General features: G+C 44.6%; 1 protein-coding gene across 1 annotated transcript in view; it reads left to right on the top strand.

Annotated features, from left to right (window-relative positions):
* Positions 1 to 27,351, top strand: part of OTOGL (otogelin like) — a 1,110,282-nt gene that overhangs the window by 95,518 nt on the left and 987,413 nt on the right. The window contains exon 7 of the mRNA XM_086931129.1: positions 20,959 to 21,086. Coding sequence (XP_086787255.1) covers positions 20,959 to 21,086 — 128 coding nt within the window. The remainder of the gene's footprint in view (positions 1 to 20,958; positions 21,087 to 27,351) is intronic.

Raw genomic sequence — 27,351 nt, 5'->3', positions numbered from 1 at the left:
TAATTTTTATTCAAATTTGCGCTCTCTCACCTGCCTCCAATCATCGCCCCAGGCGTCACTATTTTCAGGGCGGCGGCCGCGCGTCACTGGGCTGTTACGGTGGCCTTTATCATTTATTTGGGTACAGTGTGTATCCAAATAAATGATAAAGGCCACCGTAACAGCCCAGCGCTGCCTGGCCGCCGTTTAAAGTGCAAGCGCTGGCTGCGCACTGCCGAGCACAGCCCTGTTCACCCCATTCCCGAAGCTCACGTCATCACGTAGGCGTGAGGTTAAAGTCTCAGATTTGTGTATCGCCCCAGTTTAACTCCCTGCCGTGCAGTACAGTGATTTCTTGGCATTCATCAGGACCCTCTGCCAGATAGCACAAATCCCGGTCATATCCTTCAAACGTGCAGTGTTTTTTTGCGAGGGAAGGGGTGGATTTATTGAAAATGGTTGGAATGTGTAGACCGCCTGTGCCTCTCATGCACTGCTGTGTCTCACCCGGGACAAGGAGTCTTGGAGGTTCCTCGTCATGGCCGTGGGTCTATCGGTCACTCTGAAGACCAAGGGCTGCCTGCCCTTGAACCTGCCTCAGCCAGTGCTGCTATCATGCTGCAAATGAAATAAAACTAAAGGTTTTCACGACACACGCACAGCGCTCTGGTGAAATACGAAGGGCCATCACCTACCATGCCAGAGAGTCAACCACCCTTTTTATTTATTTATTTATTTGTTTACATTTGTAATGCGCACAGCTACCCAACAAAGGGTTTCCCGGCGCGGAGCAGGATGGTACCACATACATGTGGAATAGCTGACACAGGAACCTGACCCCGGAAGACTCCGTCCATCAAGATCAAGTGAGAGCCTCAATTATCTTAGATTTAATTATATCAGTTTATCTACAGCGTGAACACATGAGCCAAGCAGTTCACGTCTGGTTTGTATCAACAACCTTATGGCCAGTTCTTTTGTCATGTGATTGCTGAAGTACTTCCATGTCTGTCCATGTACGTACTTCAGCAATCACGAGACAATAGAACAGGCCACTAGGTTGATGATGCAAACAGCCGGAGGCGTGAAGTGCTTTTTAGCTCATGTGATCGGCGCAGCAGGCACAGTCTTGTGCTGACAGCAGAGCACTAGATGCTGACACTGCTGGGGTGCATTCATCAGCGCCGCTGGGGGTGCATTTAAACAGGACTGTGGTATCTTCCAATCTCTCCATCACTACCCTCCCGTCCCATTACTCGCTGTGGAACGCTCCGTGGTGACATCACTTAGAATGTCAGCACTGCGAGGGTTCCAAGGCAAGCGCCGGAAGGACTCTTGACCGGCTGTGTTGGTGTGTGCGTTCCAGCTGTGGCTGAGGTTGTGTGAGGTATCTTGGATTTGTTCTTGCTTAATAAATAATACCTCGCTACATATGCCTTCGCCTCCCTCATTTTATTGACAACCCACTACACTGGCGACGAGGACGAGCACAATCATTGACACGACCTCAACACAGAACATTTTGAAGTTAATGGAACAAAGAAACAAGAAAGTATGAAACTCAACAACGCTTTAAAAAAAAAAGAAGTGGAAAGCTCTTCTTATTACGACAGCAACTGTTGGTAAAGCAAGACGGAGGAAGATCGCTGCAAATGAAAAGACAAAAGCGCATTTGAACAAGGAGAAATCACCGGGTGAGTGACACCGTGAGGGTGAGCTTTACAATGAGCAGTGAGACTGACTGAATTTTGAAAGAAAAAGCACGCGCAGGGTAAAATTGCGGTCACTGGTACAGCGCTGCTTTGGCACACACAGGTTGGAAGTATTACGTTTGGAAGAGCAATCGTGTGAAGAAAAAAAACATAATAACTAAGGCAGAGAAAAGGAAACAGAGAAATAGTGACAGCGCAATTTATCGGAGGAAGATTGCTGCGGGGAAGGTGTGGATAATTGTTCGATAATCTGTGTTAAAATCTTGTGCCGCTGTGTACAGCATCAGAGGACGGCGGCGTGGGAGGCGGAAGAGAACGTGGAAGCGAGTGACTGAACAGAGACTTAGTGGTGGCATAACTGAGAGAAGAAACAGTCATATTCCGAAATAAAGGAAAAAGTAGAAAAATTACTCGATGACAAGACTGAGTGAGGAACAAACTATTGCGTGTACCTGGTGGAGAACCTGTGGTTGTGGTGTAGCACTGGGAACCAGTTCTTAAAGACTTGCATTTTGACAGTTTGAAGTAGAGCAACATTCTCCTCATCTCTTTGTTGCACTTCCTACCACACGGTGATGGGAAATGATCTGGCATGCAATCTAAAAGAGTGGGAGTCTGACTGAAAGAGAGCACTAATAGCAACAGCGCCACCTTGTGGGCTCCAGAGTTCACTTCTTTTATTTTTTCTAATTTAGGATACAAATGTAGTTTGGGAAATAGACAGATCTGTTTATTATCTTTCATCTATAACCACCTGGTGTTGTACAAACCAAGTTAGATGTGATTAGAGCTTACAGCAGCACACTGTAGGAAAAATGCAAAATGTAACGCCACCCCCTATGTTTCTAGTGAGTCCAGGGGACCCTGTAATCCAGTGGAAGAAATGGAAAAAAAGTTTATGAACTATGCTGTTGTATGCGGGCCAAATCTGGATTTAGAGAGAAAAGTGGCTTAGTTAGCATACTATTTGGGGGCGGAGAGAGAAGAAGTGTTAGAGCATCTCCCAGAGCTAGGCGCACATGAGGCTAGAGCAGAGGTCTTCAAACTTTTTGATGCCGAGACCCCCTTGTAAAACCTTTTTAGGCGTCAGGACCCCCTTCCGACAAAAGTTTCTAGAAACTGGTACTCCTCATCATCAACTTTTGACAACCATAAATGCGCCTGTTAGACCTCATCACATCCCTCCATCATTCATCCACCCACACTTTCACACATCCATCCATCCACCCTTTCATCCTTCCATCCATACATCAATCCTTCATCCATCCACCCTTTCATCCTTCCATCCACACATCCATCCTTTACCCATCCACCCTTCCTTCCATCCACCCATCATTCATCCACCCACCTTTTCACACATCCATCCATCATTCATCCATGCAACCTTTTATCCATTCATACATCCATCCACCCTTTCATCTTTCCATCCTTCATCCACCCACCCTTTCATCCTCCCATCCATACATCCATCCTTCACCTATCCACCCTTTCATCCATCCATCCACCCACCCTTTCATCCATCCATCTACCCATCATTCATCCCCCCACCTTTTCACACATCCATCCATCCATCATTCATCCATCCACCCTTTCATCCATCCATTCTTCCGTCCACCCTTTCATTCTTCCATCCATACATCTATCCTTCACCAATCTATCCATCATCCATCCACCCTTTCATCCTTCCATCCATACATCCATCATTCATCCATCCACCCTTTCATTCATCCATCCACTCATCATTCATCCACCCACCTTTTCACACATCCATCCATCCATCCTTCAGCCTTTCATCCATCCATCCACCCATCATTCATCCACCCACCTTTTCTGTGCCTCTCTCATGGGGGGGGGGTGGGGGGGATCAGTATCTCTCTGCGTTGTCTTCATTCTTCTTTCCCACTCATGGAAGGGCATCTCTGTGCCTCCCTGCTGGGGGCGGGGGACGTGTCACGGGACCCACAGCTCCAGTTGCGCAACATCCATTGAACTCAAAGGGCTACACTACAGCCACTCCCCCAGCCCCCCCCCCCACCCAGCTCCCCCCAGCTCGTGTATGTGAGCCTGGCTGTAACAGCTTCAGGGACACACACACAGTCACACCCAAGTACTTGACAGGTCTTTAAAAGACCTTTTACTTGTTAATGAGGCATTGATGTTTTTCACACCTCGGTGTGAATTAGGCCTCCGCCGTGAGCACCCTCAGCACAATGCCAGGAACTGCACTCTGCAGAATCTGCGACCCCCTTTTCAGGACTCCACGACCCCCCTGGGGGTCGCGCCCCACAGATTGAAGACCACTGGGCTAGAGGGATAAATGAATTCGAAATAATCATTAAAAAACTAGACCTTCTCTACCTCCCAAAGACTATCACTATTATGGAAAGATACCATTTTGGTAAAAGAGTACAGAAGGAAGGGGAATCTATAGAAGACTTTGTGTCTGATTTGCGTAAACTAGCTGCAACATGCAAGTTTGGGGGTTCCAGTGAAGTGAGAATCAGGGACCAGTTTGTGTTAGCGTGCAGAACTGAACGTGTATGTGGGGATTTGTGGTTAAAAGATGATCCACCGCTAAGAGAAGTACTTATAGTTGCTAAGCAGGTGGAGCACATGATGCAACGTGTAAGTAAAATAAAACAAGATAATGAGAAAAAAGACAGTGAGGGCAAGCTCAAGGTGAGTGAAGTAGTGGGAGAGAGTGACAGTGTGTTGGAAGTCAAAGGACAGAAGATGGAGCACAAAGAGCAGAAGGAGAGCAAAATGGGATGGCCTTTTAAAGGGAATTGCTATAGGTGTGGTAAGCAAGGGCACATGGCAAATGATAATGATTGTCCTGCGCTCAAGTACACATGTAACAAGTGTGGTAGGAAGGGCCATTTTAGACAATACTGCAGGAGTGGTCAAGGCATTAAGAAGCAAACCAGAGATAACACGAACAGAGTGTGTGACGAAATCATCCTGCAGGTTCAGAGTGGTCAAGTCAGCAGTCCCAAAGACACTATAACGATTTAGGGGACTGGCATAGAGGCTATGTTCGACTCGTGCTCCAAAATCACGATCATCAATGCAAAAGAATTCGAAAGGGTGGCCCAGGGTAAAATCAAGTTGAGCAGAATGGATGTCAGACCAGGGGGATATAGTGGTCAGCCCATTAGCATGAAGGGCTACTTCTGGGGCATAGTAAAATATAAAGATAGATTTACAGTGTCTAAGGTGTACGTATCTTCCAAAGGAGACAACATTCTGGGATGGCAAGCTCAAAAGGATTTAGGCATATGCCTCAACCCAAACAAAACACCACACATTTTGGTACAGGAGGTGAACTTGTGACAGCATTGAGACAGAATTCAAAGAGGTGTTCAATGATGAATTGGGGTGCCTGAAGAATTACTCACACAGGATAAAACTGAAAGAGCATGCAGTACCGGTGGTAGCCAAAGTTAGGAACCTTCCCATAGCAATTCAGGAGGCAGCCAGAGACGAACTAACAAAGTTATGCAACCTTGGGGTCATAGCACTAGTGGAAGCAACAGAATGGCTAGCGCCGATCGTCGCAGCAAGAAAAAAGGATGGATTGGTCCGCTTGTGCATCGTCCTCAGGGCACTGAATAAGGAGGTGGTTGTTGAGAAGTTCCCACTGCCAAATATCGCACAAATGATGAGCATGCTGGAAGGAGCAAGGGTGTTCTCCACACTGGATCTGACCTCGGCCTACTTCCAAATCAAGCTCCATGGAGACTCACAGGAACTTACATCGTTCGTGATGCCCATGGGTGCATTTAAATTCAAGAGAATGCCCTTCGGGCTGGTCTCTGCTGCGGCTATAATCCAGAGGATCATGGGAAGCATACTGAGAGGAGTTCCTGGCGTCTTGTGCTACCAGGACGACATGCTCGTTTTTGGCAGTGACAATGAATAACATGACTGAAGGTTGAGGCAAGTGCTGGCGAGGTTTAAGGACCAAGGTCTCACTGTGATGAGGGAGAAGTGCAGAATTGGATGCAAGGAGCTAGATTTTTTGGGGCACAAGGTGACACCAGGTGGGATCCGTCCGAAAGCTGAACTACAGAACACCATAACAAACTTGATACCTCCGATTAAAAAAGAAGAAATAAAGTCATTTATGGAAATACACATTTTGTGTCGAATACATACCTGGAACGAGGAATCTGGTAGCAGATTGCCTCTCGTGCCTCTCGTGCCTCTCGCGGCTGGTGGAAGAAAGGGGTGAGGACGAGTCCAATGACAAGCATAGTGAAGACAAGGAAGACTACCAAACAGAAAATGTATGCGTGATTACACAAGGGGTCATCGGAGAAGAATCGTGGAAAGAGGCCCTTAAGGCAGACGACCTACTTATGGGAGTGTGTGAAAGATTAAAAGGGAAGTGGAAACACGAAGATAAACAAAATGAAACACTACGCTCATTCTGGATGGTCAGGGAAGAACTGTCTGTTGTTGACGGGTGTCTATTCAGAGGAACAAGGCTGATCCCGCCCAAAAAGGTGAGAGAACATTTGGTGGACTTAGCCCATGACGGACATTTGGGCATCACCAAGACCAAACAGAGGATGCGGGAGGACTACTGGTGGCCGTGCATGGATCATACTATTGAAAGGAAAGTAAGAGATTATATCCCATGTACGGTTAGTGACAAGTTCTTGAAACAACACACACCACCCATGATCTGCAGGCCTCCTCCCTCAGGACTGTGGGATGAAGTAGCACTGGACATAATAGGCCCACTGACGGGGGAACTACGCACACCGTACGTCCTAGTCCTTCTGGATTTTTACTCAAGATGGCCAGAGGTGAAGGTAGTGCCTGAAATCACCACGGACACAGTCATTGAGTTCTTACAGGAGCTTTTCCTCGGAGAAGGGCTACCTAGCAGTCTATTAACAGACAACAGTGTTCAGCAGTGCTCGAAGGAAATGAAAGACTTTCTCGAGAAGTAGGGGAATGAACACAAGCGCTGCGCACTTTACCACCCAAAAACCAACAGAATGGTAGAATGGTTCAATAAGACCCTAAAAGAAAGCATCCAGTTAGCTAAAACAAATGAACTGAACTGGAGGGAAGAAATCACAAAGCCTCTGGAAGCCTACAGTTTGACCCCACACCAGACGACGGGGGCAACCCCTTTTGAATTGCTCAGAGCGAGAAGACCTAACACCAAACTATCACCAGGATGGATGGGTTGGCACAAAGGATGGACAGATCACTCTAGGTAGTCTAAAGGGCTAGACAGACAGAGCAAGGCCATGTTTGAGAGGAAGGAAAGGTTCGATAGATTGCACTCCACACATGATGAGGGGTTCAGAGTAGGAGATGATATAAGGCAGAGCGAGTTGGTCGGAGTTCAGCAGACCCACAAAGATTGTCAAACTATTCAGAAATGCTGAGAAAACCCAGAAGGGGAAGATTTGGAAATTGGGAAGAGTAGTGAGGTATCATCCTCCCGATGAAGGCACTAGCAGTGGGGAAGAGAGAGAGGATAAACCCCAGGTGCGAGGAGAACTGCCTCCCAGGGAGCGTTTTGTAGTATCTCACCCTGCTAGCAGAACTAGCCAGAGAGTGGTTAGACCGCCCAGACATCTGGAGCAATATGTAACGAAATAATGGTGGGTTTTGTCTGGTAATGTTCATTTTGGCTAATGTATTTTGTTATGTAGGGAAGGGGGATGTGTGGTATCTTCCAATCTCTCCATCACTACCCTCCTGTCCCATTACTCGCCATGGAATGCTCCTTGGTGACATCACTTAGAATGTCACCACTGCGAGGGTTCCAAGGCAAGCGCCGGAAGGACTCTTGACCGGCTGTGTTGGTGTGTGCGTTCCAGCTGTGGCTGAGGTCGTGCGAGGTATCTTAGATTTGTTCTTGCTTAATAAATAATACTTCGCTACATATGCCTTTGCCTCCCTCGTTTTATTGACAACCCACTACCCACACGAGGCTTCAATGTGCAGAATATTCTAGTGTCCTCTAGAACACCAGGCAGCTGCAGATTGAAACCAAGACTGACTGATTGTGTTAATTTATTGTAATTGAGAACATGCGCTGGGGTCTCTCACATCCTGTTTGCATCAGTCCGTCTCACAGTTCCCTTCCATTACTGGTGCTTTTTTGAAGCAGTTTTAAGATGATCCTATAGGTTCTCATTGCTCAAATAGTTGTGATTTCTGATATTTATATGTTTCCCTTGTCTTCATATCTTTGATTTTGCTCGCGAGAAAGTGTCACTCATAATCATTGAATGTCACTCAAAAATACATTGAAATTATGAAAATGTCACACATAAGCAATCTGAAACCTTGGCAGCTATGTCGATTGGGTTTTGAACTTGCTAAAGTTGAATCGAGCCAGCCCGAGTCCTCGTAGGGATTTCCACCAGGGGGTCCAGTGATTGAATAAAGCCTCCTCCTAGCCTTACGATTTGTGGCAATTGTTAATGATTTTGAACTGGCTAGAACAGATGATTAAAGTGTACCTGGCGCATACCATGAGAGGGATGTTGATCAGTATGCGGGTTCCCCACCCAAGTGCCGCAAAATGCTTGCTTGGTTTAGATGGAGCAATGAGGATTCTTGTTCATGTTTCTGTTTTTGGAGTCCTTTAGCATCGTAGGGCTTCTTTGGGAAGGTGATTAGCATGCCCCATTCTTCTAGAATCTTCAGATTTTCACAAATTGTGTCAGGCGCTGCATTGGAATTCGGATGGCAAAATTTTGAGTGGGATGCTAACATTTTGGTTATGTTTCCATGATTCAGGATGTCACCATTGCCTTGTGGGGTGTATTGAGGATGCCATATTGTAGTTAAAACTTGAGTTTCTTGTTGTTGGGGGAAAGATCCACATTGATTAAAGATGACAGTGTTGTTTGTCCTAGAGCCTGGGCGTTACTTTCAGAGTAACTCATTCACAGAGTGATGCTGAGTCATGTAGAGAGGTGGATTCTAAATAGGGTTTGCAGACACTTAAACCAAGGATGAGGGCAGCCCCGGTGGGTGTCACAGGACCCAGGTAAGGTTGTGAGAGGCAGGGGAGGAGGGGGGTTCTTGTAAATTTAACCAGATCAGCAAACCCAAAAACCAGTTCTCTACGATTGCAGCTTAGGCCTAGTGGAGTAGGTGTTCGTGCCACAGAAGCTGGGCACGTGATGGGTAGGTGCCTTGAATATGACCAGAGGACAGAGTCCTGCACCAGCTGTGATGTCATGGATGAGATGTCATGGATGGGACAGGTAAGGAACAGAGGTCCTGCACACGCTGTGATGTCATAAGTGAGAAGTCATGGATGGAGCAGATAGGGGACAAGGGTCCAGCACAAGCTGTGATGTTATGAGTGCGATGTCACAAACAGGGTAGGTAGAACTGATGAAAGTTTTGGGTTTCCTTCTGCTTTTCCTTCAGCGGCGTAGCAAGGTGGGGGCAGTCCGCCCCAGGCGGCACTATTTTGGGGACGGGGGCTGTCTAGCTCTGGACCCTGTCATGTATGTGCATGTAACTTGCATGATCGAGGTAACTATTAGGGGCTATACTACATGTCTTTCAGACCTCTTTCAGGTGCTTGCCGTACTTTTCCCCCAGCACCCCCCCAGGGGGCGGCAATCTGAAGGATAGCCCCGGGCGCCACAAGCTCTAGCTACGCCAGTGGTTGCTGAACGTGGCCCCTTGTTGGCAAATCACTCCAGGACAAATACAATATATTTCCCTGGGCCAGCCCAGATCCAGCTTAGTATTTGGTGCTTGTTCTGGGATCCAAGTGGACCCCCTTCATTTCCTGCACTGATAACTGTATTATAATAAAGTGTGCAGTATATGGGTGGTGCTGTAGTTGCACAAGTTACCTTGTGCTTCATTTAATCTTTCTTAGTCACGTTCAAGAGATTCTTAGGGTATTTGGATTGCGTGTAAGCCAAAAGTATTTGAAATGTGATGCTTTTGCAGTGTGTGGATTTGTGCAGTGAGTGTCAATTTCCTTGGAGTTGTTCTGATATGTGTTTGTAATAATGACAAGTGAGTGGAAAATAAATAGTGGAAGGTGTGTGTATGTGTGCTTTTTAGTTGGTCTGTGTTATTGAGTAGCGTAGAAACAGAATGACTCCTTATGTGATGTCATTTTGTGTCTGTGAGTTATTTTGTTCTTTTGTTAGTGAGGCAGGCTAGGACTAAGCATGTGCGGAAAATCCGTTCCGCTCGCGGATTTTGCAGATTTTCGGTAAATTCGCAATCCGCGAACGCTCGCGAATTTACCGAAAATCCGCAAATTCGCACCCAGCGGATTTTTTTTACTTGGTGATACAATTTTGCGGCGTGCGGCGTTCACTTACCGTCATTCAGCGTTTGCCAAGTTGTTTTTCTCGATATTTTGCGAGTGCTGCGCCATTTTGGATCTTGCTGCGGGATCCCACGGGAGTTTGGCGATGCATCACGAAAGTTCGCAATTGCGAACATGTAGGTGCGGCGGGCAGCAACAATCTCGCACTCGCAAAATTACAAAATTTGCAATTCTGCACAAGAAACCCACTAGCAAGCAGCATAGACCTTCGGAAAATGATGATTTGTATCAGAACAACTCCTCAGGCTGACATTTGCCTGCACTTTTTTGGATTTGAGGCCTTTTGACTCTCTTTGGATCACTTTTGGATTAGAAATCAATGTTCATAAGTAAGTTTGTTTGGGGCATTACAGTTGCTGTTCTGCAGAAAGCACTCAGCAGGTGCAAAAGTTCACTCATCCTTAGTAACCATTCCCTGTAGTACTTCCTGAGGGCCCCCTCCAGAGTTCAGTTGCCTATGTTTGTTTGTGGCATTACAGTTGCTGTTCTGCAGAAAAATGAATTTTGCAAAACTGAAAGCACTCAGCAGGTGCAAAAGTTCAAACTCATCATTAGTAATAGTATCCATTCCCTGTAGTGCTTCCTGACTGGGGCCCCTCCAGAGTTCAGTTGCTAGTTGCAACAATTGTATGACCCTGCTCTGACCCTCACAGCATGCTCATAGAATAGCTACAAGTAGGCCACAAAGGTCCTGGAAAAAAAATTGCACTGCAACAGAAAGCAAATTACAGATAAGGAAGCAGGTGCCAGACTGGAATTTTAAAACAGTGACACATTAATAAATCAACCCCAAATTAATTCATGTCAGTTGAAGCAGGGCAGGTGTGCTTGCTTTTCCCCCCCATAATCTACAGTGATGATGAACCAGAGGGTGGCATTGATGTACCAGAGGGTGGCATGGGTGAAACAGAGGGTGGCAGTGGTGAAACAGAGGGTGCTGGGAACCTGTGATGATGAACCAGACGTAGAAACAACATAGTCGCGACCGTTGCGAGTCGACAAGTACGTTCGCAATTGCGAACTGGTACAAAACCCTCGCGAACTGGCAGAAACCCTTGCGAACACACAAAAAAAATCCGCAAATTCGCGAGAATTCGCGGATTTTGCGGATTGTGAGTTCGCAAATACGCAAATTTGCGAACGCCAGATTCGTAAAATTCACCCATGCTTAGCTAGGATATGAAGTTCTCTGTCAAGTTTTGTAATCAAGTATTATTTGTGAAAGGCATGAGTTAGACTATTTGTTCATGACTATGGCTGTAGACTGCATGGGCGCTGAGCACTTATTCTTTTTGTTTGCCTGCTCTCTGCTGTCCCATCCAGTCCCTGCGTCTTCTCTCGCAATTCCGCCAAGCCCTGCTTCATCTCTGCCATTTCCCGCAACATTATATCCATCTACACCTCCATGCGGGAGGGCCGCTCACCCCGCTTAGCCTTAGGGGCCGGTGCTCCTCCGTCCGTCCAAGGCCTCAAGAGTCACTCCACAAACCTGCCCCAAGCGTAATTGACCGCGGCCTCGCGTGTCACCCAAATCTTTCCCTTGCGCAAGTATCCTAGCTAGGACCCAAAAACACGTTACCTGAAGTTGCTGCAGGACTCCTTCCCTCCAGGAAGCTTCTGCAGAATCTTGTAGCTGCTTCCTGCAGCAAAATGCGGTAGGGGTAAAAAAGAAAATTAAAAGGGGGTTGCTTCATGCTGGGGGGGGGGCACAAATTTTCAGGGCCCTGAAACCCAACCCAGTATAATGCCGTAGCCACCGCTAATGCCAGCAACAGGTCACCATTGTCGCCTCGGCTCCCGCCTATCCTGTTGAAAAGGCATAATGTAAAACCAAAACCAGAGTCTGCAAAAGTTAGAGAAGGACTAAAATCCACCCTCCACCCACATACCAACATTGCTTGAAGAGTGAAGGCAGCCGGAGACTTTTGTGCGGGGCTCTTTGATACCACCTATGACATCAAAGTGTGCAGCCTGGCTTTGCGAGGGACTAAAACAGTGTGGGGCGAGTGCGCTGCAAAATTATAATGAACCTTTTCAACAATATGTTTCCAAGCGTGCGTCCATTTCATTCCCCTTTTAGTCACTTAAATAGATACATTGCCTCCCTTCCCCTCCCCCTTACTGCCGCCGCTGGTCCGGTCACGTTAATTAGGCGCTGGATCACAGCGCCCGATACATCACCGCTCTTGCGCTCCTGCCGCCGCTGATCTGGGCCCGCTAATTAGGCACTGGATCACCGCGCCCGATGCGCCACCGCTCCTGCGCTACTGCCGCGCCAGTAGCTAATTAGACGCTCCCTAAAAAGCAAAGGAAAAATTAAAATTAACTGGCCCTCCACCCGGCCCGACCCACACAGTGGCGCGGCACTTCCCAGAAAAGGGGGCAGGCACAAAGAGAATGCCTCCTCACCTGGGGCCAAAATAGATACCGGAGTGAGGAGGGTCACAGAACCAGTTCCAACTGGTCTGCCCCTCTGTCCCAGCCACGCCACCCGACCCGGAAGTGCAACCAAGCGCTTCCGGTTCAGGGGCGACCCCGGGTTAAGCCTGACCCCTTGCAAAGGAGGGGGTGCCGCGTCACTTCAACACACGGCATCCCCGCCCCCTCTTTACTACCGGGGCCGGCGCGACCGCCATAATGGCGGCTGGCTCTATGCTGAGCCCGCCTTTCACTTCTTTGTGTTTGAATGTTGCCATTTTTTTTTAAATAACTTTATTTTATTGATTTTAAGCAGACAAATGTACATTAAAGCAAGGAAAGACACCCAATACACCTAATAGAGCCCAGCGGGTACAATCGAGAATGAAAGCATCTAACCTCAGCATGTACAGTAGGTGTCCCACTATCAAACACCCTAGAGAGAGGTGAGATATCTGCCCTAGTGCTATGAATGCCAATGGTGCTATAGCCAACAATAAACGCATCTCTCCCTGAAGCGCAATCCCACCCTAGCCCAACTCCCCCCTCTCCCACCCTGGAACCCGTGCCATGCGCCATGTAGGAACAATGGTTTACACATCTTGAGAGCCTTCCGCAGGAGTCAGAGCATCTGTGAGCCCAAGCAAACGCAGATATTTGGGACAAGTCACTTCATTAAATTCTTGTGCCAGCAGCGAGAGGATCGCTCGCCACACCTTGTGGAAGGATGCTGTCGAGGCTCTGAGGGTGGCTTGCATGCACTCCATGCCAATAGTCTACCATAATTTGTGCAGCCACCCTGTATGCGAGGGCCGGGTTTTAGTGCCCCAGAGGGATAAGATATGATGTACAGCTGCGCCTAGGGCTATCCCCATTTGTTTCCCCCGTAGAGATTTAAGTGGAAAAGTGAGTGCGTTAGGCAAACCTAGGAGGGTGTAGGCGGGAAAGCAGGGGACCTCTGTTTTGAAGTAGGTGTCCACATCTGCAGGAACTTCCTCCCAAAACCCCTGCACCTCCCTAAACTCCCAAAGTATGTGTGTCAAGGTGCCTGTTTCTCCACAACTTCTCCAACATTCAGGGCTACGGTTGGGATTAATTTGATGCAGTCAAGCTGGTGTCAAATGCCAGTAAATGGCCACCTTGACCGCCGGTTCCCTGCTCCCCACGTTCCGTGCTGTGTGGTGAGGCCTATAGTAGATCTGTTGCCATTCCTTCAGCGAGAGACTCCATCCTAATTCTGCTTCCCAGCGGCGCTGACCAGCTGACTTGTCTTGCGATGCGGGGGAGCAACATGGTGCACAATTCAGAGATCATTTTGCAATCGGAGTGCTTGGAGAGGAGCCATTTCTCATAGGTCGTAAGTTTACGGCTAACCCAGGGGCGCACATCCGAGTGGAGCAGCCAGTGATGGTGCTGAAAATATTGAAACTGTTTGGGGTCGTTAATGTCATACCAGTCAGGTAAATCCGAATAGGAGATGAAGCCCTGAAGATCAAAAAGGTGGCCCGCCGAGTGGCAAGGCGCCACGCGCCACTAAGGGAAAGCTCGCGCGTCAGTGCCCGGGGGAAATTCAGGGTTGCCAAAAAGAGGAGTAAGAGGCGAGGGGAAGGAAGTGAGATTCCTCTGCACAGCGACAGAGTCCCATACCCTCATCACTGAGCGGGTAATAGGAGATCTCCTCAGGTACGAGGGGCGGTCGGTCGGTTTCAAAAACGGTACCTTCCACAAGGGGAGGCGGGCCATGGCCGTATCCTGAAAGAGCCACCTCTTTTCGGATTCTGGTGTGCTCCATTCCACTAAATAGCGAAGCTGGGTCGCCTTGTAGTAGGTCATAAGATGAGGAATTCCAAGACCACCCTCATTGGGAGAACGAGAGGCCAAATTGCAATGAAGCCTCGGTCATTTCCCGGCCCAAATAAAGTGTTGGATCTCCGACTGCGACATGCGAATGTAGTGTAGGGGGGAGTTACCGGTATCGTCTGAAAGATATACAATATTTTAGGCAGTATGGACATTTTTACTGCAGCTTCCCTGCCCAGCAGCGACAAACGGTGCGTTCTTCATCATCGCAGGGCAGTAGTCACCTGAGAGGTGAGATTGGTGTAATTACAGGTAAGTGTTGTGCCGGTAGATGGTGTTAGTGGGATCACTAGGTATGGGATTTCGCCCTGTATCCTCAATCCCCCGAGCTCCCGTAAAGCATCCACCGGGGCACCCTCGTGGAGGCCCAGGGGCAAAAGCATAGACTTCCCCACATTGACCTTAAAGCCCAATACCCTGCCAAACTCCTCAAGCTCCCCAGAAAAGCTGGAACGGAACGCAGAGGAGAGGCAAGCGTCCCCAAAATGTCATCCGCATATAAACTGACCGTGTGCTGTTCCCCCCGAAGGGGATACCGGATATCTGGGGATTATCTCGGATACGCTGCGCTAAGGGTTCGACGTATAACGCAAAAAGCAGGTGAGATAGAGGACACCCCTGCCTTGTGCCCCTCCGAATATCAAAATGTTTTGAGCAAATTTTGTTAACACCTATTGTTGCCCTAGGTCTGTCTTACTATCTCGTCACCCAGGCCCAGAAGCATTCTCACACCCCGAAATGGGCTAGTGTCTTATCTAAGAACCCTCAGTCCACCCGATCAAATGCTTTCTCAGCATCGACCGAGAGCAACAGGGCATCCAGGCCCATATAGTGGGCTTTACCTATTAAATGCATGATTCTCTTGGTATTATCGCTGCTTTGTCTATTAGGGATAAAGCCAGATTGGTCAGGTTCGATTATGCCGGGAAGGCACGTGCCCAACCTGGCTGCTAAAACGCCTGTGAATAACTTCAGAACGAGGTTGAGGAGGGAGATCGGTTGATATGCCGCGCATTGGGTGGGATCTTTCCCTGGTTTGGGTCGAACATCGACATCTGCTTCTAACATCTCTGCCGAAATCGATCCGGGGCCCTGAAAGGAGTTGAACAAGCGTGTCAGGACAGGGGCCAAGGACTGGCATAAAGTCTTATAAAAAGCTGCGGAAAAACCGTCCGGGCCCGGTGATTTCAAGGGTTTGAGGCGCAATATCGCGCTGATCACCTCCTCCACCCTAATGGGAGCATCAAGCGCCGCCGCCCCCGAAGTGTTAAGAACTGTAGTCGCAGCTCGACTAAGGTATCCTAAGGTAACATGATTAGGAGATTTCTGCATGGAACCATTTGATCTCAATTTGAGGATGTTTGAGCTAGAGAGAACAGTAGGTCCTGTCAGAGTATGTGAAAATGTATTTTTTATTCATTTGTGATTTCCTATAGGGCGAATGAAACCCACCAGGATAACTGGATGCTTTACACAGATACACATTTCTATTAGGGTACTTCAAGAAGTGTGATGTAGCCAGGTCTAGGGTAAGGAGAAATGGTAGGGCATCTGAGAGCAGGCTGACATTCTTGCACAGTAAACTATCCATTTCCACCCTGTGAAAATATTTGACTTGATTAAAGTCTAAGGTCATTTCAGTCTAGAGAGCTTTAATGTCATGCCAGGGCTTGTTAACAGTACAGTTGCAAGACATCATGTTCTAGGTGAAAGTGTCTGCTGCAATGAACTGTCTGTTGAAAGAAGTAACGTCAGCTCTTGCTACAAGCTGTCGTAAGAGGAGTTTGCCCTAATCACTGATGGGATGGAGTTTCAGATCTTGGGTTCACAAACTGTAAAGGATTGTTTCAAGGTCTTTAAAAAGGAGAGTTTCAAGTACTAGGGAATCCAAGCTCCATAGTGGACGGGTTCCAGCTGACATCACTCGTTTTTGTGTTACATTGTTGAGGGTCCTCCCATGAACAATTTTGTGAACAATACAGTCTACCTTTAACTGGCTTTTTGGTTCAATAGTAAACCATTTGTGTGTCTGTAGGTGAACAGACAAAATATCGACTCCAAAATATCGACTGGACATAATATCGAGCTTTAAATATAGACTGGACAAAATATCGACTGGACATAATATCGACTACAAAAATATCGTTTTTCAGGTAAGTGAAGTAATATCGACTGTTTAAAATATAGATAGCAAAAATATCGAATTTTTAATAATATATAATATTTAATAGTGTATTTTTATGTAATAATATGTGTGAAAAGTGTGTATTAATGTAATAAAATATTTTATTAAATGGAATTTGTTTTTTTAATAATTGCGTTATGTAATTCTGTAGCGGGTTGTGGGTTTATAGGGGAATAGGGTGGGAAGTAATTTAATAATAATTAATTAATTAATATATGTTTGTAAATATTTATAATTAATAATTAATTGATAATTAATAATAATTAGTTAATTAATTAATATAATTGTGTACATATTTTGAATTAGTAATTAATTGGTAATTGATTAATTGTAATTAGTTAATTACATTAATTAGAGTACATTTTAATATATATAATTTTATGTTATTGTTAAGTAATTAATTGGGAAAAAAATATTAATTAATTAAATAATTACAGCTAATGTGCTAATATATTTACTTTATTGTTATTGTTAATTAATAATTAATTGGTAATTAAATAATATTGATAAATTTTGGGTAAAGGAGTATTTTTAGGGTTCAGGGTCAGTTTTTAGTTTTTGGGTAAAGGGGCATTTTTAGGGTTCAGGGTCAGTTTTCAGTTTTTGGGTAAAGGGGCATTTTTAGGGTTCACGGTCAGTTTTCAGTTTTTGGGTAAAGGAGTATTTTTAGGGTTCAGGGTCAGTTTTTAGTTTTTGGGTAAAGGGGCATTTTTAGGGTTCAGGGTCAGTTTTCAGTTTTTGGGTAAAGGGGCATTTTTAGGGTTCAGGGTCAGTTTTCAGTTTTTGGGTAAAGGGGCATTTTTAGGGTTCAGGGTCAGTTTTCAGTTTTTGGGTAAAGGGGCATTTTTAGGGTTCAGGGTCAGTTTTTAGTTTTTGGGTAAAGGGGTATTTTTAGGGTTCAGGGTCAGTTTTGGGTTTTTGGGTAAAGGGGTATATTTTAGGGTTCAGGGTCAACAAATAAGATTGTAATTTTTTTATTATTTTCATTTATTATTTAATTATTATAATTTAATTTAAGTATTTTTAAGTATATTTTAGTCATTAAAATTTAATATTAATTTAATTTAACACTGTTTTTAATAAAGTCGATATTTTTTACATCTATATTATTGTTAACGATATTTTGTACTCGATATTTTTGTACTTACCTGTTTGTAGATAGAAAGTCGATATTTTGTCTGTCGATATTTTGTCAACGATATTTTTGCAGGTCGATATTTTGGCAGTCTATATTATTTCAGTGATCCGTGTCTGTAGTATTGAGCTAATGTGGTCTGATTCTTTTACTAAAGAAATTAGTCTAGTGGCCATGTTGACAACTGGTCTCAGTAGGTGAGTTGTAACTATGGAATGCCATGCAGCAATAAGCTGCCATAGTACAGTCTTAAGAGAACTAATATTTTCATGAATGTATTGAGCCTTCTGCAGGAATGAGAGGTTTGATTCCTCCTAAGAATTTGATCTGATGTTGGGCCCTCATACTAAGGCATTTATATGGCCTTAAAGGCTCATGTTCTGGTCTATGATAAAACCAAGAGACTTAACATTCTGAAAAATGGGTGATTTACATTCCAGTATATGTACTGCATCCAATCAGGTATGTATAGAGGGGTTGCAGTTGGGGGAAGAACAGCAGGAATTCAGTTAATGGGCACTTCATTTTAGATGATGTTGAAACATCCAGTTTTAAAGCTTATTCAGAGTTGTTTTGAGACTGACTATATATTCTTGGAAGTAGGTTTTTTTGTATAGCTAACGTGTCATCAGCTTAAAGGTGGCAGAAGAAGTTGGATTGTCTCAGAATTCAGATGACTAGTGCCATGCGTAGACTGAAGAAAGTGAAGGACATGGGACCTTGAGGAACCCCTTGTTGAAGGAGTTAATTGTTAGTGAGGGAGTTTTAAATTTTGATTTGTTGTGACATATTGGCCAGAAAGAATTTGAACCAATTTAGGAATAGTCCCTTGATTGGCATTATTTTTTCTAAGGTGTTTTGCACGGTGGCATGGGTGATGAGGTAACCTGCAGCAGATACATCTAAGAGTACAAGAAGACTTGATTTGCTGAGGTCAAATATCCATAGTGCACCTTCAACAATATGCAGTATCACTGTTTCGGTGCTGCAGCCTTGTTTGAACCCACACTGGAATTCATCGAGCAGGATATGTTCTGTTATGTTATCTTAAGCCATCTTATATAGAGAAACAGCTGCCCCAACAAAGAGGCGTCCAGGTGCTGCGAGCAGCAATACACAAGGAGAGAGACCTAAGTTGAAGGGAAGAGATAGGTATTGATCGCCTTTGATGTTCCTCCTTGTAAGTTTCTAGCTGATTATCTCTGCATCTCTCCATAATCTGGGAGATAAAGGGGAGGGATTTTAGGCACACATTGTTCAGTCCTCCCCATCTGTAATGGTCTGCATTCAGTTTCTTGAAGAGAAATGAGAAATAAAGAAGATATTTTATGTGCCTGTTAATGTTAACAAAAGGAACTACAGTGGGTCAGAGTTTGAAATATAAATTTAAAGGAGATATAGACATTGGGAGGAAAGAAGGTCAAAATCAAATCATACTTTTTTCGACTGTATAACATCCATACAAGTGCACAAATACAATACAATGACAAAATATTTTTGAAAACAGATATATAGATAATATAAATCGTGACAGTCTCATATAAGAAACATAATTAAACAATGAACTACATTTCCAGAGTCAATATATGTTTCTGGTATAATGTAGCATGGCATAATATAACTCCTGCGTTCCCAGTTGTTCTAAGAGCTAGAAAGCTATCTTGTATGAACCAGTATCAAAACTACGCAGCTGGGGCATTAAAGTGTTTCCTATGAGTTAAATAAAGTTTACAGAAAAGAATACCGTGTAAGGTGCTCTGTTGCAAACTCCAGCTGCAGGGACATACAGGTAAGGATTAAAACCAGGGTTCTTGTGTCGGAAAGGCCACCAAAAAATGAACAAGATTGAAATGTAGCCTAGTAAGAAGGACCCTGGACCATGCATTTGGAATTCATTACAGATACAGCTCTGGCACAAAAATTGTGTTAATGTTCCAATGAGTTATCCCCGGGTCCCTGAGCTGCGGTTCATCTCTCTGAACTTTAAGCACTTTTTAGAAACCAGATCCTGGACCATGTAAGGAACTAGAAACTGGGACTCCTCAGGGTTTGAATACAAGTCAGAAATCCCTAGTGTATTAAACACTTCTCCAATATAAGTTAACCATGAGATTCTCTGGACGTTCTCTAATGCTTAACAATTCCTTACAATTGCTTTGGTGAGGTGGGATTCAGGATTCCTCCAAACTCTTAACCATAACAGTAAAGAATGCAATTTAATGTAATCTTTAACAAAACCCAAACCCGCCTCAATATGACAGTAAACAAAAGGTCAGTATTGTGGAAGAGAAAGGAGTCTTCAGATGAAGTGGTTATCAATAATTTGTATAGGAGTAACATCAGTACATTCCTATACATGTGCACTAAACGTGCTAACCGAAAAGCATTTGCTTTCATAGATCCGTACAATTTCCTTAACTAGTTTGTGTCCTAGCCTTTGGACGGACCGGAATACATCTCCAACAGATATCTGAAGTTGGAGTGATCGTATTTTAACAGGAATATCCAGTTGAAGGCTTCATCAAATGGTATTCCTAGATAATTAAAATTAGGAAAATTGGCTACCTCTTTCCCTGAGATTATATACTTCCATGATTTAGCATATTTGGATACACATTTCACAACAACTGATTTAATGAGGTATGTTTTCAGATCCAGATCAGACATAAAAGTGTTAAAAGCTCCCAATAAAATCTGTAGACCATTGATAGTTCTATCTTCTAAAACTATGCCATCCACATGTAAAAGAACTGATATGGCATGGGAACTTTTCTTAGGCATGTCTTTACCTCTCTTACACAGACCATTAATATAAAAAAGGGGAGTTAAAACACACCCTTGCCATACACCACCGTCACAAGAATTTATTTTAGACAAGTAACCCTCTGTACTGTACCAGATCCTGGCAGTTGCTTCCAGCGTTGTAGCTGAATGATGGCCCTATTGTAAGCCATGCCTTCCATAATATTCCATAGCTTGAGCCGTTGCACAGAATCGAAGGCACAGACGAGATCCATGAAAGCTTAGTGTATGGATTCTCTACATCCATGGTCTTGGTCAGGTTAGGTTGACTCTGGTCAGGGAGAGAGAGGGTCATGACTCTTCCACTGGTATTTTCCATTGGCTGGGTCTGTAATTCACAACATCACCCCCTTTTCCAAAGGCATGTAGCTCAAGCATCCTAATTCCAAAGTGCATTGAAACACTGGTTCCACTGTACAGACGTGGAACACGTCATTGGCTGTACTTTTGAGCAGGTGCAAGGACTGTTTCTTAACCTTTGTTGTGGTCCCTAATGTCATCATCATTATTTCTTTTTTCACAGCAGATGAATACTCGGAAGACATTGCCCAATTTGCGAACAGCTGGTCTGTACAGAGCCCGGATGAATACGCCTGTGTAGCTACTATGTCAGAATTTCCAAGTCCATGTCCAAACAAAGAATTACACGAGGTAAGTGTATCAATATTGCTTGTTAACAGTCGAAATGTAAGATTGCGCTTTTAAAATGTTGCTTTTTTGTCAGTTGCTATACTTGCTGTTTCTAGTAGAAGGACAGACAAAAGTTAGTTTGTGCGTCACACTCTGACCTCCCAGAGAGCTGTTGTTTGTGGCACAAGAGGCGAGACTGGAGGCAGTGGCAGCACCTGTACATGGGGTATAAATTCTGTTTAAATTTTGGCCCTTGGCTCCAGAGTAGCAATTGATGCTCTGGCACTGAGCATCATGTGGCCTGTAGCTGTGTCACCAGAGTCTTGTGAAGAAAGATGAAGCCTGAGCAGGCCATCTGATGTGTGCCACATGCCCATTCCAATTCACTGGCACCCATGATGGGAAGCTTGCTTCTCTCTTGCATGCCTTCCCTTGACTCCTGCCTCTTCTAGATCTAAATGGGTCCTCCAACTTTGTAGGAATTTAGGAATTAGAAATTTCAGGGAGGTTTTTAGGCTACTAAAGTATGATACACACCTGGTTTTTGTTGCTGCTATAACAAAATTTCTTTTTGCAATGTGGTGTAAACGCAGATGTTTAGTGAAAAGCTAGGGTTGTGACATGAAAGGTGCTGCCTTATCTAATAATGTTTCCCTAGATTTTAAATGTTATTAATTGATGCTCACTTTTTAAACCATGCTTTTTAGTATATTTATATTTTTAAATGAAGTGTGCAATATGACGACATCCTCCAATATGTTGCTATATACTGCCCTTAATCAACATATCCGCCCATGCTTAATGTATACTATGATTCAATAATTCGAAGGAGTGAGGATCTCTTCTCACTGCCATCTACTTGTTACCTGAGATTTAAATGTAAAAAGTATTATTATTTATTACTACTTCCCACTTACTCTTAATTTTAGTATGCTATTTTATCATGTACCATTTAAAATGTTATATTATTGTGCTTTATGGCAGTAATTGCCGAAATAAAGTTCTTCTTGACTTGACTCCTACCTCTTCTCTCCTGCAGTATGTAAAATTATCCGTGGCCAGTTTTCCCGGTAATTTTGGTGCCCAATGGCCTCAACCAGTTTTACCTGAAAAGATGAATAACCGCAAACCAGAACTGTATACATGCACAGTGCTAATCTTTTTGCAAGGGCTTTGTTTTTCTTTAAAAAAAATAATTGCGATCCGGAAAGTGATCAATGCATCAGGTGCGTGTAACATGAGGACTGTATTGTTCTGTCCCTGCAAATCATCGCCCTTCTGCTCACTTATTTCCGGTACAAGCCCAGATAGAAACCCCGCATATATGGGACAAGGAAAGCACCAGCACCGTGACATCTCCACAATAGGGAAACATGCAGGCTGAGGGAGCCAATAATCCCTCTCACAAAGAGGACGGGAATCCTTTCACATTGTGGAAGTCACCTACCCGCCAGATGCTCCTTTGCTTCAGTCTTAATGATCATTCACAGTCATTTCATTTTCATTTCAAAATTTCTTTATTCGATTTAATGAATCAAACCATAAAAGCTCACAAGTTAAAAACAATTATTACAAAAAAAGACACATTTAAAAGACATTTCAAAAAAAGGAACAAATAATGGCCAAAGATATAACAATAAAGCCTTGATGATCAACATCAACAATAAAGCCTTGATGATCAACATCAGCATTGAGTTACGGAACTTTACCACAAGTATTAGAAAGCGATTCAATGCATGAATTACATAGTCTTCTTCCATCTGTAACAATTTGAGAAAAGCTGACTTACAAGTTCGAATCCCCCAAGTCCTTAGAATTGGTAATAAGTACGCCCTACAAGGTGCCTGATAAAATTTACAAAATAAGACACAATGAATATTAGACTGTTGCGAAATATCGTCGCAGGGACATGCAGGATTTGACGGGGACCAGTTGTTGCATTGTGGGAATGTGACCAGTCGAAAGAAAAAGCCTAACCTAAAGCGAGTAAGGAGCGAGCGGGCATAGGGGCTATTCACTAGTGTTAGGTAATTTTGTAGCCCTTCATGGGAAGTAATTTGCTGGTATCTAATGATGATTTGTTTTTCTCTTTCTGCATTCCACCTGGATGTTACAAGGTGGGCCAAAGCCATTTTTTTCGATCGAGCTTCTTGATACCTTCTCCATTGTTGTTGGTTTTGCATAGAATTCCGGGTGACCTAGCTACTTAAACATGTTTCTCACATAGCTTAGCCATTTAATTTTTGACAGCCCATCTAAGGAGAGGCAATCAATTATTAATTCCCGGTTTAATGCAGTTTCCGGGGTGACCCAGACCTTGTGCCAAAGAAGGATCGGAGAAATCCTTATGGAGTCTGTTATATGGGAAAGGCCTGTTTCTATGTGGGACATAAATGAAGATGTAGTTTTAAGTACCCCCAATAGGTAGGCAAGGAACTGGTTTTCACAACTTTGTAACTCCTGTGCGTGTTCGATGCCCCAAATGCTGGCGCCATCAATGGCAGTAGAGGCGCACTTAGCTTTGTAAATATAAATTAAGTCTTTAACTGGTTTCCCCCCCAATTTGGTGGAAAAGTTTCTCAATGCGCCAGTGGAACGCAGAAAAGCTAATTTCCTAGCGTTAACTGCTGGCTGCCAAGAGCTTCCTCTAAGAAAATGTACCCCTAAATAGGAGAAAGTGTCAGTAATTTTAATTCTCTTGTTATCTAGGAAAATGGGGCAGGGTGCCCTTTTTCTCCCCTTCCCACAGACCATTATAAAAGTTTTAGAGATATTTATTCTCAGGCCGCGGAGCTTCATATAGATGTTAAATTTATCTACAGTTCTCTGAAGCCCGAGTCTGGTCTGTGACATTAATGCCGCATCATCGGCGTATAGCAATAATGGGGTAGGAATTCCTTTAATAGTGGGGTAATCGTGCTGAAAGTCCCTGAGGTGTTGTCCAATTGAGTTTATATATAACGAGAATAGCAGGGGTACCAAAATGCACCCCTGTCTAACACCCCTTTTTATAGGGAATTTGTCTGAGCATTCCCCCTTAGGGCCGTACCTAACCCTTGCTCCTGCCTCTCTATAGAGTTCTTTGATATATGATAGATTGTGACTGTCAATCCCCATGTCGCTAAGTGGTAGCCATAGGAATTCGTGGTCTACACAGTCAAAAGCCGAACTTAAGTCTATAAATGAAATAAAAAGGTTCCCGTTCTTGGCCTGAGTGTGTTTTGCTATAAGAAGGGACAAATTTAAGCATTGTTCCGTTGTCCCCTTTCCTGGGCTGAAACCGTACTGTAAGTTAGTAAAAAATTGTTTTTCCTCCCCCCAAGTTTGTATTCTGTTTAAAATGATTCAGCCTGCCACCTTTGCCAAAGCATCCAACAAGGAGATTGGGCGATAGCAAGTCGGGTCTTCTCTCTTGCCCTTTTTAAGTCTCGGCTAAACGCGCGGAAGCGCGTTCTCGCCGAGAACTATTGTTAGCGTGTGGGCTTCCCAGGAGACACTCCTGGCCGCACGCATCACCTTGGAGGCGATTTGAAACGCGCACGCGCACGCAATCACGCTCGCTGTGGGCAGCTGCTGTCGTGCATTCACACAGACACACACACACACCAGCGCCCATGCACGCACGCACATACAGACACCCCCCCACACATACACACGCGCACACACACACACCAGTGCTCCTCCACCCACCCGCCCCCCGCGTCACAGACAAACAGGCTCCAGAATGTAAAGAATGCACCGGTTGGGTTTAAAACCGGCTCACAATACTGCAGACTGTATTGAATGCATCCGGAGAGGTTCCCGTTGGCTAACTCTCACTGTGGTAAATATTTTACCGTATCATTTTTGCCATATAATTATAAGTACAAGAATAGCTCAATCAAAATGAAAGGCAGAGTCCGGGGTGTCCGAGTCTAAAAGGGCTTTAATTCAGAAATGACAAATGATGACTCGAGTCATTGGAGATCTATTCCTTCAATACAAGGGTTCGAGCATGCAAGGAAGATGTCAGGAAAGATGTCAACGATTTACTCACAGTACATGGCATATATAGCAAAATGACACAATAGCATTGCATACAGTAGGCGTGACAAGTGAAATGTATATGATAAGAACACATGTGCGTAGCAAAAAGGCGTGAACATGGGCGTGTACAGAGGCGTGAACTAGAAACGTCACAGAAAAGTGTCATAAGTGGGTGTATGCTTAGTGAATTCTTGCGGAGTCAGCTGAAACTTATGGCCTGGATGCGCGCGCAGCTAATATGACGTGTGTTTGACGTGCGTCTGGAGGGAGCTAAGAGTCTGACTTTTGACACTAGTAGAAAAGGCATACGTCGGGCATGTCAGATCGACCTGTTCCTAAAACATATCTGATATCTGGTGTTTGGAGGATGTCTATACTGGAGGAAAAGGTCTTTCGGGCAGAGGCTATGCTATACTAAATGTATGCGTGTCTAGGTGCAGATGTGCAGAGGCAGGGCCTGCCATGGTAACGGGAGCAATGAATTACATGAGGAGGACAGGAAGGCTTGGCCCTTTACTCCGCAGTCGGGGAACTGTTTACTTATTTTACTAGACAGGAATGTGTTTTCGAGGAGGCTAAGCTGGCTATGCTGATAACTTGAAGGTAAAATACTGTTTTTGGCAGGCAGAGCAGGCCGAGCCGGGCACCGCTCGCTTGGCAGGAAGTAAGGCAGAGGTCAGGGATGCATCTCATCTCCACGCTGCAGCTTTCGGAGACAGAGACGAAAATGAAGCTCAATGGCAGGAATCAGGGCCTAACTCGGCAGAGCCAGGAAAACGTGAAAATGCACCATATAAAGACGGTGGCACGGCATACTTAGGAACTGAATTATCAGTCCGTTCATGGTGGATCTGAAAGAGGACATGTTAACGTTGGACGCAAATGTATTTGCGTCTTTAAATTCGGTTGCGGAGGGAAGTTACATGCACATTAACTCGTACATGGAGACGATGGGGTACTCATTATGGGACATAACTTGACCATAGAAATTCCAATTACCTCATTCCCTCCTTGTCCCCTACGGACCCATTAGGATATATCTATTTTCATGAGACCATCTATCTGTTCATATAACATCATCTGTTCTTCTTTCTTTAATCGGGAGTGGGAACGTGCACTTGAAAGGGGAATACAGGATGTGGCGCACAAGCCGCAAATCGCTGGCCCACATTGAAGACATAGACAGCAACTGAATACAATGGCCAATATAATCCCTAGGAATGACAATAGCTTCCATCCCCAGGCAGTTACTATACCCCAGAGCCAACCGGACCAAGTCCATGAGCCTGGGTTCTGGTGTATCTGATGGGCAATTTCGTGAAGTCTGGTGATGGCCTTATAGACCGAAGGCGCGTTATTAGGAATAAACACGCAACAACTGGATCCGATGACTCTACAAGCTCCGCCCCTATCGGCCAGGATGACGTCAAGGACAAGGCGGTTCTGAAGAACAACAAGTCTCATAGCAGACTGCTCCTCTGTTAAGTTGCCCAAAGCTGAAGTAGTCTCATTCACTACTGCTTCGAGAGTTCTGGTTAATTTGCGTATCAATTTACTATTGGACACTGTGCCTAGGTAGGGAAAGAATCCTTTATTGAAATCTGTATATTGTTCCCATGCGGTTTCAGTATAATCAACTAATGGGAGGTCTCTTTTGGCTCTAACATGAACGAGGCGGGAATTTCTGTGATAATCAGGAGGAGCTAGAAAAACAGGTGGCAGTAGGAATGCAATGTAACAGGTACCATCCCAGTCTAGGGGTAAACGCATATAAGCTGTATGACCACAAACGAAATAGGAATGGCAGGAAGCTTTGAATGTAGACATGCCTTTATCACTGAATTCGATCACAGTAGTGCATTCACTATGACCAAGGTATACTGAACCATTCTTTCTGATACATAATTCACCTTTGACTGGCAATACTGACATAGATGGCAAGTCTGGACTGGTTTCTGACTGAACGTTTAGAATCATGAGATCAAGTGTGAAATTGCCTAATCCATATACTTCGTTTTCTAGGTCGGTCCCTGTCCTTTGGGGAAGACCCTCCTTGTCTGGGAAACATGCCTGATTCAGAACTGTGTTCAGATTCCCCCATACCCATCTACCCTGGAAAACTATAAAATCAGCATCTACGGAATTAATTAAACTAAACCATGCACCACAGGAACCATTGTGTGTGAATGGATACGGAAAGAGGGGCAGAACTCCCTGATATTTCTGATAGGGAGGGAGTCGGCCACATATCCAACAATTG

The sequence above is a fragment of the Lissotriton vulgaris genome, chromosome 1_1 (genome assembly GCF_964263255.1).
Source record: "Lissotriton vulgaris chromosome 1_1, aLisVul1.2, whole genome shotgun sequence".
Lineage (NCBI taxonomy): Eukaryota > Metazoa > Chordata > Amphibia > Caudata > Salamandridae > Lissotriton > Lissotriton vulgaris.
Note: the sequence above shows the minus strand (reverse complement) of the source record. Positions and strands in the feature narration are given on the sequence as shown.